Genomic DNA, 13,574 nt, shown 5'->3' with positions numbered 1-13,574 from the left:
GGGAATGGAGAAGAGCACAGGGGGGGACCAGAGAACAGCACATGGACCAAAGAAGAGCACAGGGGGGGACCAAAGAACAACACAGGGAACGGAGAAGAGCATGGGGGGGGGGGACTGGAGAAGAACACAGGGGAGACCAAAGAACAGTACAGGGACCAGAGAAGAGCATAGGGAGGGGACCAGAGAACACAAGGAATAGAAAAGAGCACGGGGGAGCAGAGAAGAGCACAGGGGGGACTGAAGAAAAGCACAGGGGAACCGGAGAAAAGCACAGGGGGGACCAGAAAACAGCAGGGGGTCAGAAAAGGGGGGTGGGGTGGGAGAGAACAGAGAAGTTGCTGGGTAAGATCACAGAAGGGCCAGGAGAGAGCTGAGGGGCTTGCGGGCAGCAGAAGGAAGCTAGAGAGGAGAGGCAGCATATAGAGGAACCAATGCCCTCCATCTTCCTCCTGCAGCCGCTGAATGCCCACTTTTCCTCCTCTCCCTCCTGCAGGCATTCAGTGACTGCAGGAAGAACATGGAGGGCATTAGTTCCTCTATAGGTTACCCTTCCTCTCCAGGATTAGAGGGAAGCCACACGGGCCCCCTGGACCATGGGGCCAGATCGCAATGGCGACCACTGTAGTTACGCCTACTGCAGTGGAGGAAAAAAAAGTTCTGGCAGGATGAAGGAGCAATGAGGTATGAATGGAATGCTGGCAGAATTCTGAGGCTGTGACAGTTGGAGATGAGAGATGGGCCACTGGTGAGAGGATTGCTTGGCATACAGAGGAGTTAATAAGACTAGTAGATGAAAAGATTGCAGACAGGGAATTCTGAGGATGGAAATATTCCCTCATATACCTTCTACAAAGCACATTCTGTCTGTACAGAGGCAATATACAATGGTGATCGAAAGTTTTGGAACCCCAGGTAAAAATTTGTATTAATGTGCATAAAGAAGCCAAGGAAAGATGGAAAAATCTCCAAAAGGCATCAAATTACAGATTAGACATTCTTATAATATGTCAACAAAAGTTAGTTTTTATTTCCATCATTTACACTTTCAAAATAACAGAAAACAAAAAATGGCGTCTGCAAAAGTTTGGGCACCCTGCAGAGGTAATATCTTGTACTCCCCCCTTTGGCAAGTATCGCAGCTTGTAAACGCTTTTTGTAGCCAGCCACGAGTCTTTCAATTCTTGTTTGAGGTATCTTTGCCCATTCTTCCTTACAAAAGTCTTCCAGTTCTTTGAGATTTTTGGGCTGTCTGTCACGCACTGCTCTTTTAAGGTCTATCCATAGATTTTCAATTATGTTGAGGTCAGGAGATTGTGAAGGCCATGGCAAAACCTTCAGTTTACGCCTCTTGATGTAATCCCCCTCGTGGATTTTGAGGTGTGTTTAGGATCATTATCCATTTGTAGAAGCCATCCTCTCTTTAACTTCAGCTTTTTCACAGATGGCATCAAGTTACCATCCAAAATTTGCTGAAATTTTATTGAATCCATTTTTCCTTCTACTCGTGAGATGTTCCCTGTGCCACTGGCTGCAATACAACCCCAAAGCATGATTGATCCACCCCCATGCTTAACAGTTGGACAGAGGTTCTTTTCATTAAATTCTGTGCCCCTTCTTCTCCAAACGTACCTTTGCTCATTCCGGCCAAAAAGTTAAATTTTAAGCTCATTGGTCCACAGAACTTGTTTCCAAAATGCATCAGGCTTGTCTATATGTTCATTTGCAAAGTTCAAACACTGATTTTTGTGGTGAGGACGTAGAAGAGGTTTTCTTCTGATGACTCTTCCATGAAGACCATATTTGTACAAGTATCTCTTTATAGTGTAATAGTGTACCACAACTCCAGTGTCTGCCAGATCTTTCTGGAGGGATCGTGCAGTCAAACGTGGGTATTGAATTGTTTTTCTCACAATCCTGCGAGCTGTTCTGTCTGATATTTTTCTTGGTCTTCCAGATCTTGCTTTAACTTCCACTGTTCCTGATGACTGCCATTTCTTAATTACATTCCAAACAGAGGATATTGACATCTGAAAACGCTTTGCTATCTTCTTATAGCCTTCTCCAGCTTTGTGAGCGTCAACTATTTTCAGTTTCAGTTTTCTAGACAACTGCTTAGAAGATCCCATGGTGCTGATTGTTGGGGCAAGGTCAGATGAGTCTGGGCATTTAAAACTTTTGAGATTGACATCACCTGGTCTTCCCAGATGATGATTGAGAACAATCCATGACACTGGCAGGTCTCAGCCTTGCAAAGGGGGCAGTGCATGCAATAAATTCTGCAGGGTGCCCAAACTTTTGCAGACACAATTTTTTTGTTTTCTGTAATTTTGAAAGTGTCAATGATGGAAATAAAATCTAACTTTTGTTGACATATTATAAGAATGTCTAATCTGTAATTTGATGCCTTTTGGAGATTTTTCCATCTTTCCTTGGCTTCTTTATGCACATTAATACAAATTTTTACCTAGGGTGGCCAAACTTTCAATCACCACTGTAGTTTACACTTTACAGAGACAGGAGAGGATCACAGCAGCGCTGCATAGTGAAAGAAGATAGGAGCAGGAATGGGGCCTGTTGTCAGAATCTTCCCACTGGGCTGCAAGCAGGGACTTCTATCACCTGACAGCCATGCACAGTGCTGAGTGATAGGAGGAGGGGAGCCAGTTCCCCCACCTGTGCAAGTGCCAAGTGCCTCTGGAGTCGGGGGCAGAGCTGGCAGGTAGAGCCGCTCTGCACAGAGGTAGTTTGCTTCTACAGAGTGCAACCACAAAGCGTGTCATCGGTTGCTAGGACGCCGCCGGTCCTGGCAACCAATGACTGCAAAGAAATTTGAGGGTGGAGGTAGATGCTGAGGTGTCCTGCTGACAGCAATCATCACTGGGTGCAGTGTGTGAGAGCACACATTGCACCCATTGACTATACCCTCATTGAGTGGAGCTCAGAGACTCCAGTCCAGATCTGCCGGACACCGGGACTTACTTTAAATCTAAGGACGGTCCTGCGGTAACGGGACGGTTTGGAGGTATGAATTGGTGAGAGCTCTGCAATGAGTTCTTGGGTCTGCATCCCTGCTGTGTCCACCAGACCATCTCTACTGGATTTTATTTTTATTGCTATATTATGGGGACTGTAATAGGAGAGGCTGGAACATGCAAAGATGGACAGGGACACTCAAATCTCGCAGGTGGACAGGAACAAAGACTGGAATTGTGACAGGTAGGTCTTCACTATAGGATTTTAGACTCCATCTTTGACTAAAATATCACTTTTGGGTGGACTGTCCCTCCCTATATACCCATAGACTATTCTATTACTGTATGAATTTTTGGGAAAAATCAGTTGACCTTATATGCAAAAACATTTAACCCTTATGGAAACACTAAACCATTCCTGCTAAAGTCAGTTCATGTGGACATCTAGTCTATGGGAACTATCCACATCTGCAGGTTAAATAGAATTTATAGTGGTTTTGTACATGTTTCCTTTGTCTGTTTATCTATTTGTCTATTTATTAGGGTCAGGGTTAAAAAATATTTTAGCCCATTTTTGTTTCGTTAACCACTTGCCGCACGACTATTTACATTGGCAGTCAGCCCCTCACAGGCAGAGTAACGTAGGGGTACGTCGCTAGCCTGTGAGGGTTTTGGGAGCGAGCGCGCGCCGCCCGAGGCCCCCCCCCCGCGCGTGTGCCTGGTGGACCCGATGTCCGCCAGGCACTCGTGATCGTCCGTGACAGCGGGAGAAAGGCAGGCGGCTAATGTAAACAAAGCCGCCTGTCAGTTCTCCCTGTGTAAGAATGATGATCAAACGGTTCTACTATGTAGGACCATTGATCACTGTTCTTACACATCAAGCCACAGCCAATCACAGTTAGATACAATACATTTAACTCTTTCACTGCCAGTGTCATTTTTACAGTAACAGTGCATATTTATAGCACTGATTACTGCAGTAATGTCACTGGTAGCCCCAAAAGTGTCAAAAATGTCAGTCAAGGGTCCGATCTGTCCACCCCAATGTCACAGTCCCCCCAAAAAAATCGCAGATCGCCGCCATTACGCGCTAAAAAAAAACAACAAAAATGACAAAAATCTTTCCCTTTGTTAGTAAACGCAATAACTTTTGCGCAAACCAATCAAAATACGCTTTTTGCGATTTTTTTTTTTTACTAAACATATGGTTAAAAAAAATTGGCCTAAAATGTTAAAAAATTTTGATTTTTACTTTTTTTTTGGGGAATTTCATATAAAAAATGTGAAAAATATTGTTATTTTTGCAAAATTGACGCTCTTTTTTTGTTTATAGCGCATGATCAAAAAAAATCGCACAGGTGATCAAATACCACCAAAAGAAAGCTCTGTTTGTGGGGAAAAAAGGACACCAAATTCATTTAGGTACAGCGTCGCACGACCGCGCAATTGTCCGATAAAGTCACGCAGTGCCGAATCGCGAAATAGGCCCTGGTCAGGAAGGGGGTAAAATCTTCCGGGGCTTAAGTGGTTAAGGTAAATATAAAATATAGAACAATAACATTGCGTAGTTCTTCATCCAGTCAGCAGATGGCGATGTAGTCCCTATTTTACATACTTAGCTGGAATCATTTTCAGCTATGCTGGTAGAAGCCTGCTATATACAGAACTCATTGCCGGCAATGCAGGAGAGGAAGGAAGTTGTGAGAAACTTGGCTCCTCTAAGACTTCTTGTGGTTACAAGGGGACAGCTGTCGGATTGGACGCTGGCACCCAATGCAACTTCAGTGGCCATTTTAGGTCAGGCAGAGTCTATATTACCACTTTAATACCTGGCACTTTTACCCCCTTTCTGCTTAGGCCAATTTTCAGCTTTCAGTGCTGTCACAGTGTTGAATGACAAATGCATGGTCATGCAACACTGTACCCATATGAAATTTTGTATCATTTTTTTTTACACAAATAAGGCATAGTTGCCAACATTTTAAAAAAAATTCCAGGGACACTTTGCAGCACAGCTATCAATTACCACACCCACTTCCCTGAAGCTCCACCCACTCTGCATAATTAATCTCGCCTACTTATCAGATTATAGGGTCTACTGAATAAAGAGAGAATTACAGGAAATTAAAAAGGGAATTTCAAACTTAAGGCCACAGTAGCAGAGTTGGAATAATTCTCCCATTCAGCTGCACTACTTCTGCGTACCATTTATGGGCAGCCCAATTAACAGGCGCTTCCAGGGACAATATAAATGACCTGGGACAGGCTCCTTTTTGCAGGGACTGTTCCAGGAAAAAAGGGACAGTTGGCAAGTATGATAAGGCTTTCTTTGATAGATAAATTAAATAGGACAGAAAATTTAGAAAATTCTTTGCTGAAAATAATCTAAATCAGTGTTTATTATTTAGTCTAGAGGAAAGTTATAGAGTCCACAAACTATGGTATACAATATATATCTGAAAATTGATCAATCTCGATGTACTAATGGCCTCATTTCTTGAAAACCGAAAATGCCAGGACAGTACAAATACCCCCAAATGATACCTTTTTGGAAAGCAGATAGTCCAAGCTATTTAGAAAAAGGTATAGCGATTTTTTTGAAGTTGTAATTTTGTTTTTCACAATTATTTGGAAAATTTGAAATTTGTAATTTGAAAAAAAAAAAAACATACTTTCCCAGTGCAGTACAGCATTATCATATAGCTGGTGTGGCGTGATCACAGACACCGACTGGTGAGAGTATGTAAAAGAAAAAAAAAAATAATAATTTTTTTTCAATTTTTTATTATTTTTTTACGATTTTTTTTTTCTTAAAACACACTGTTACCAGAGCAATAACGACTCAAGGACTTTGTGCATTATTTTGATTGATTTAATGAATGTTTTCTTGAGCTACTGTAAACAATTATTAGTGTACCACTGATGAATATTTCACCCTTGTTCATATTAACATGGTACTACTCTGGCGAAGTGATCAGGATTTTTTTTTTTTTTTTACACATTATGATTGCATATACCAATGAATTTCATTGCTATAAGCAACCATGTTCCTGTGATTGGCCTTTCTGTACCATGTGATCATTGTGACCAATCACAGCTAGCAACACAATTGTATACAATCAAAGGCATGAAAGAAAGCCATTCATTGTTTACAATTGTCATGTGATCTGCTATGATTGGTCACAGCGATCACATGATGCTGGCGGCAGGCTGTGCAGTGATCAGTCATCGGATGTGTCCGGTGTCATATGCCATTGTTCCAGAACAACAGTGCTCCCGCCCGGCCTATAGTAAAATGACGGCCAGGCAGGAGCACTGTTTTAGGATGATGCCATTTGACACCAGACACAGACGATGTGTCAAGACTTTGGCTCCCAGGTTTGGCGTGCTTTATGCGAGTGGCTAGTGTAGGGACAGGTTCCCCGTCTAGTAGGGACAGTGCAGGGACTTTGTCTACCTGTCTTCAGGAAGCCTTCCCTTTAGGTGTGGACTGGCCAGGCAGGTATTCTGCTCCACGTACCCAGATCTGCCGGACACCGGGACTTACTTTAAACCTAAGGACGGTCCTGCAGTAACGGGACGGTTTGGAGGTATGAATTGGTGAGAGCTCTACAATGAGTTCCTGGGTCTGCATACCTGCTGTGTCCACCAGACCATCTCTACTGGATTTTACAATATTCTGCTCCACGTAGGCTGACTCTGTGTAGCACAATTGTGTTCAGTAAGTTTGAGGTTAGGGCTTAGAGGACCACTCAAGTTCCCTCACACCAAACTCATGAAGCTATCTCATGAGCAGGAGAAAAGTCATGCTGAAAACAGTAAGGGTCTTTCCTCAAACTGTTGGCACAAGTTTAGAAGTGTACAAACTTAAATGCTGTAGTAATAACAGAAACCTTTACTGGAAACACCTGAACTCAATAATTTGGAGGGGATGGTGGCCATAAAGTGTATTTTCCTCCCGATTTCAAGGATCCCCTTGTTTCTCTTTTGGTGACCTGATACGCTTGCCACTGTATTTTATGAGCCATATTTTTTTCCACACATTGCTTACTCTTTCTCACCCCACCTCGTGGTTATCTCACCTTTGGCTGGCAGGAAATAGACCAACACTACCAGGGAGGAGATGAGGACACAGGGTACGATGATATTGACAATGTAGAAAAGAGGCTTCCTTTGAATAATAAGCCCAAAATTAATCTCTTGATACTGAAGGTCGTCCCTCGTATAGCGATTGTTTACATGCTTCCACGCAGGGCAGTGCTTTATTGCCCATTCACCATTTTCTGAATGTGGCAGAAAGTGGTAGGCAAGAGACAAGAAAAAAAAAAAAAACAAGAAGAGGTTAGTGGATGGGCTACCATCGGTGGCAACTTGAGGAATAATAGTAGAAGATGGGAAAGGGAAATAGCATGATTTTACCTGTGAAAGCCTCAGGGTCAATGTCCACCCGCTCCAACAGCTCCCCACTCTCGCCAAAAGCCAAAAGAAGAGTGACTTCTTTCGCATTGTATGTTTTTGATCTACAGGGAGGGGGCATCCATTAGATTTGTGAAGAAATATACAATCTTGTTTCCACAAATGTATACCTTCTGTTATCTGTTTTCACCTAAAATTCTTTGTGTGTTAGAATGTAAGCTCCTCTGGCGCAGAGACTGATGTGACTTGCTCAGTGTTCTCTGTACAGCACTGCACCATATGTCAGAGCTATGTATACTGTATGTATATTAATAGTGTGTAACTGAGTGGTGTTGGAGATTTCCGCTCACTGTATTATGTCTTTTAAGGGGAAGGGTACCTGAAGGCTGAATTCAGCGCTCCTAGATGATGTGAAGGTTAGTCAATCCTTTGAGGATTTTTTTGGGCGCAGGTATCGATCATGGACTCTTGCAGCAGTAAGTCAGAGTGGCGGAAACTTAGAAAACGAAGGATAATTGGGTTTTTTGGCCATAGGAAGAAATAAACAGCTTGATGTCAATTGTAGGCCTGGTTGACAGTATGGGTTCCTTGACAAAGTCCTAGTCGGGGATCCTGGAAACCACCAGGTCATATTATGCTGACTTCCTGGGTAGCAGAGACCTTGATTGGGCAGGCATGCCAAGTTTTCTGGATTCTACTGTAGGACTGGGAAATGGCAGTTCTCTTATGAGTTTGACAGAAGACATCACGGCAGATGAGGTGGTTAAGGCTATTGATAAGCTTGCCATTAAGAAGTCGCCTGTGCCACATGGATTGAGAGCTGAGTTTTATAAGCACTTTAAGGCTACTCTGGCCCCATATTTGGTGGAAGTTTTTAATAGATGTCTAAGAGGGGGTCGCCCTCCATGCAGCAATCTGCGGTGATTCTTCTGTCAAAGGGTAAAGATTCTTCAAGAATTGAGAATTGGCGGCCCATTAGCCTTCTCAATGTCGATAGGAAGATACTTTAAAAAAAAAGCTTTTGACGTTTATCGCCTTTAACTGGCAATTTTACTCTCACCACCAGCACTGTTCGGTTCAGGGTAGAAGCACTTTTTCAGCAGGGTTAGCTGTCTTGGAGGCTCTGGCATGGTGCAGGGCTGCAGGCTGGGGAAAGTTTCTGCTGGCCTATTCTGCAAAGGCCAGTGAAAAGCCTGAGGGTCCAACATGGTAAGCTCCTGGCTTATGTTGCCCCATACCTAAAAATGCTTCAGCAGTGGTGAGTGACAGCGGAGAAAATTAAGTCTTTTCCTTGGAAGGTCCTGGAGAGGATGGGTTGTTGAATCTGCTTTTAGCGAGCCACTGGCCTTGAGAGATTGCCCAGGCCCTGTTATAAGGGAGGGTTTGCGTTTGATGAATCTGGAGAGAATGCTTTTTAAGTTTTGTGATTTGGCCTCATTTCATGGCAAACTGGAGAATCATGGTTGTCCAAGAGTGGAGTGTGGTGGGGTGGAAGAGACGATGGACCATTTCTTGCTTCAGTGCCCCTTTATTATAGAAGTCTATAAGAGGGTGGATGGGGCTCTGGGTATCCCTTTCCTTACCTGCTTAGGTTATGTGGAGTGGTCATATGGGGCCTTTCAAACTCACTGGGATTTTGATTTTGGGACAGTTTTTCTAGTTAGCTTAGAAGTCCGTGTCTACATGTGGAATGCACAGTCCTTCCTGTCAAGGTGGTGATGCACAACATTCAGGTGAGGTTGGGAAGATTCGGTTTCTTGAGAAGGACAGGTGGCGGCGGAAGGCCTGGACAAAGGCGTAGAGGAATGTCAGTTCTCCGTAGCTGCTGTCAGTCTCTGGGTGTGCGGCTTTTGTTTCGGTCCTTTCACCTCCCCTAGATTTTTATAAGATCAGATGCTTGGGAAAAGGCTGCATGCATGGGATCAATGTTTAATCGCTTCTTAGCCTGATGGTGTGTTTAGGTTGAAGTAGGGTTGTGTTTTGCATAATTTATTGGTTTGCTGTTTAAAAAATTATGTTTCTTTGTATATAGCTCTATTTATGTTATTTTCAGAAAAAAAGCTATTTTCTTTTTGTTATTTGCTGATGTAAGCTTGTTTGTTTTTGTTTATTTATGTACTGTATATATTCTTTTTTATTTATTTTTGTATACCGTATATACTCGAGTATAAGTCGACCCGAATATAAGCCGAGGTCCCTAATTTTACCACAAAAAAATGGGAAAAATGATTGACTCGAGTATAAGCCTAGGGTGGGAAATGCAGCACTGCACCAGAGACGCACCTGTGCATTACAGCACATTACATTACAGTACATTATACAGTACATTTGGCCTCCCCCCTCCCCCCTCCCCCCCTTAACCCAGGTCAACCATAAAGAGAAATATTATCGTAAATAAAATAAAAATCTATAAAATAAATGACTGTAAATATAATATTAAATGTAATATTAAAAAAAGGAAACCTTGAGTTGTGGTCAGTCAGTGGTACATTACAGCACATACATTACACCTCCAACACCCCCCTCCCCTCAATCCACATTAGGCCTTCACCTCACCTCCACTCCCCCCCTCCCTTCAACTCACATTAGGCCTACACCTCCAACCCCCCTCTCAACCCAGGTCAACCATAAATATTAAATAAATAAATATATATAAATTAAACTATTAAATATAATATAAGAACCTTGGGGTGCCGGATGCTGCTGATGTGCTGAAGTGCAGGTGTTCCCTCAGTGCCTCCCAGCCTGGGCAGCTCACTTCTTCAGCAGCGCGGCTTCCAGCACTGGCTCCTCCCACAGTGTGACGTGCGGGCCACTGACTCTCCGCTGACGGTCTCCTCCGCTGCTACAGAGGAGTCAAGCTGCTATGTTATTGGCATATTACCGTATTAACGGCGGCGGATGCGGGTCGGGGGTGAGATTAAAAGTCATCCCCAGTCATTCCTGATCGTTCCTGGCATTTCCCCATTTAAATTTTTTTCTCACTCGAGTATAAGCCGAGGGGGTGCTTTTTCAGCATAAAAAATGTGCTGAAAAAGTCGGCTTATACTCGAGTATATACGGTATATGTAAATATGTTTTTAATAACACGCTGTATGTTTGCAAAATTTAAAATAACAAAAATGTTCACTCTAAAGTCCCACTGGTGGCGAGGAGGCAGAGTTCCCCTTTAAAAAAAAATCTGTCTAGTCTACTTTGACTACTACCTCGCTGAAAAGTGAACCCCGTGTCGTCTGGGCAGCAATGAATGTGCACATCCACCAGACCTGCCTCTCTAGCTAGTTCATTAAAAAAAAGCCTGCCACAGTCTACCATGGCTCCAGTAACTTTCTTGTCCTTAGTCCTAGTGATGGTGTAAAAATCACCACCAAAGACACAATTTGCTGGGCTGTAAAAAGAAAAGGCTTGATCTTCATGAAGAGGCATTTCCTGTCCCACTTTGTCTGGGGCCCATAGATATAGATGTTGATCGGGTGCAGGTCCTGCCCCCCCTATGGAGACATCTAAGACCATGCATCTCCCCATTTTACCTCAATAATCCACCAACAGGTTACCATGCCGGAAAAAAGTACTGCTACCACTACTCCAGTGTAAGGCTCAGCCAAAAGAGACCAGAAGGAGGGGCTGCGCCTCCACCCCTTCGCCAAATTAATATCAGCCAAACTAGACAACGGGGTCTCTTGCAAAATAAAAAAAAAAAAAAAAACAGCATTAAACCTGCTGAGCAAAAATAAGGCCAAATTACGAGCACTTACTGATTTTATGCTGGCGACATTAATGGTCACCACCTTCAAATGAAATAAAACCATCAGGATGATTGAGGTACACATTCTTAGCCTTCTTGCCCTCTTCCTACTCGGAGACCCTACACGCTTCAATTTGCCTTGTGATTCCTCTTCCGTACTTCAAAGGAATTCTCTCCAGATTAATCAAACGCAGACCCTCCCTCATAACGGGGCCTAGGCAATCCCTCAGAACCAGTGGCTCGTTAAAGGCGGATTCAACAACCCTTCTCTTCAGGTCCTTCCCAGGAAGAGACTTTATTTCCTCCACTGTTACTCGCCACTGCCAAAGCATTTTCAGGCATGGAGAAATGTAAGCCGGGAGCTTACCATGTCAGACCCTCAGACTTTTTACTGGCCCACCATTCTCCCAATTTCACAGAAAACGCCTAAACCAGGACTGAAAAATACCAACCCACCGAGACGGGTCCTCTGCCAGCATCTTACCAAAATTATGTTTCAAAAACATCAGAGAAAAAAATACCACAGGGTTGACCATACCTAGACCACCCATCCACCTAGGAAGGTAGGTTATAAACCTATTAATGAGGTTCAGTTTGTTCCCCCAAAACAGCTGGAAGAAACAGCTGTAGATCTTCGCATAGAGAGACACTGGAAAAACACAGACAAAGCTGACATACAGAAATACTGGGATCAGGTAAGTTTTAATCAGGTCAATCCTTTACCTGTAAGAGAGTTTCCATTCCTTACAGCTGGCAACCTTGGCATCAGCATCTTGTAGCCTGCTTTCCCAATTTGCAAGGCCGTAATCGTGGGGACCAAATATAATACCTAAAACTTTAATTTCCTGCCGGGGCTCTGGCAAGGTGTCTGGATGCTCGAAGCTATCGCCTTCCTCTCCCATCCAGAAAATGTCACTTTTATCCTGATTAATCTTTGAGCCTGATGCCTCAGCATACTGCTCCATTACCGGGACCACCTCCTCGGCCTCCTCTGTCCCAGAGATGAAAACAGACACGTCATCAGCATAGGCCACAACCCTCAAAGTGGGCTCACCAGGTACCTGCAAACCGTCCACTCTCTAATGAATGAAGGGATTGATTGCAAACGTGTATAGGAGAGGACTCAAAGGACACGCCTAACGCACACCCAAGCAAACCTCAAAAGGCCATCTGATCCAACCATTCACAAGCACGATAGTTGCAGCCCCTCTGTACAAAGTCTCTAGACTGTAGACTGACGGACTTTAGAGTATAAGCTCTTCTGGTGCAGACACCGTTGTTACTTGCTCAGTGTTCTCTGTATATCACTGCAGAATATGCCAGAGTTACTGTATATAAATCAATCAGCCATAGCATTATGACCACTGACAGGTAATGTGAATAACACTGATTATCTTGATAAAATGACACCTGAAAGTTGGTTGGATAGACAGCATGTGAACATGTTATCTCTGAAGCTGATGTGTTGAAAGCAGAAACAAGGGGCAAGCATAAGGAAAGGCCAAATTGTAATGGCTAGACAACAGAGCAACTTCAAAACTGCAGCTCTTGTTGGATGTTCCTGGTCTGCAAAGGTCAGGACCAAGAGTGATCCAAGGAAAAACTGGCGACATGGTCATGGGCGACCAAGGCTCATTGATGCACGTGGGGAGTGAAGGCTGGGCTAAGTAGTTTAATCCAATAGAGGAGTTACTGTAGCTCATATTACTGAAAAAGTTCATGCTGGTTCTGATAGAAAGGTGTCAGAACACACAGTGCATATGCAGTTTGCTGTGTATGGGGCTGGGTAGCCGCAGACCGGTCAGGGTGCCCATGCTGACCCATGTGCACAGCCACAAGCGTTTACAATGGGGACATCAGCATCAGATCTGGACCACAGAGCCAGTGGCGGCTGGTGCTTGATATTTTAGGGGGGCCGCCAACCAATGCCACCCCCGGGGAGACAGACAGGACAGCGGAGTTCAGAGGCCTCCTTACCTTAGGAGGCAGATGAAAAGGATCCGAGGTAGGGCTGCTGCTCCGCACTCTAGGTTCTCCTCCTTTCGGGGATGTTGCTTCTCCTCCTGGCCAAAAAGAAAGTAGGTCCTGGGACCCCAACTGGCCAGGAGTCCTAAGACTCCCTAGCCAATTGGGTCTTAGAAACCAATTCCTGATTGGACAGGAGGAGAATCAGGAGGACAATAGCGAATATTAATTACCTATTGTCACACAACTGCAGTGCTCTGTGCCTGGAGCCCACCCTTTTTTGAAGCCAATTAAAGCCTCAGGCTCTAATCACGTGCTTCAAAAAAAGAAAAACCTCATTGAAATTCATCCGTCCGGCACCCTGCTTGTAGATTAGGGGCTGGGCGCATTGATTAGGGGGGCGGCGCCCCTACGCCCAGTATGGACGGGCCACCACTGCACAGAGCAGTGGAAGAAGGTACCTGGTCTGATGATTC

The 13,574-nt window shown here is 44.1% G+C and overlaps 1 protein-coding gene across 3 annotated transcripts in view; it reads right to left on the bottom strand.

The window, feature by feature from the left end:
- The window catches only part of LOC309552378 (acetylcholine receptor subunit epsilon-like), a 75,963-nt gene that overhangs the window by 24,639 nt on the left and 37,750 nt on the right, over window positions 1-13,574 (bottom strand). For all 3 annotated transcript variants that reach the window (XM_082253320.1, XM_082253319.1, XM_082253321.1), the window contains exons 6-7: window positions 7,392-7,492; window positions 7,055-7,255 (exon numbers count right to left, since the gene is read on the bottom strand). In XM_082253320.1, coding sequence (XP_082109446.1) covers window positions 7,055-7,255; window positions 7,392-7,492 — 302 coding nt within the window. The remainder of the gene's footprint in view (window positions 1-7,054; window positions 7,256-7,391; window positions 7,493-13,574) is intronic.

This window comes from Pelophylax lessonae, assembly GCF_965119305.1.
Source record: "Pelophylax lessonae genome assembly, chromosome: 4".
NCBI classification, from domain to species: Eukaryota; Metazoa; Chordata; class Amphibia; order Anura; family Ranidae; genus Pelophylax; species Pelophylax lessonae.
Note: the sequence above shows the minus strand (reverse complement) of the source record. Positions and strands in the feature narration are given on the sequence as shown.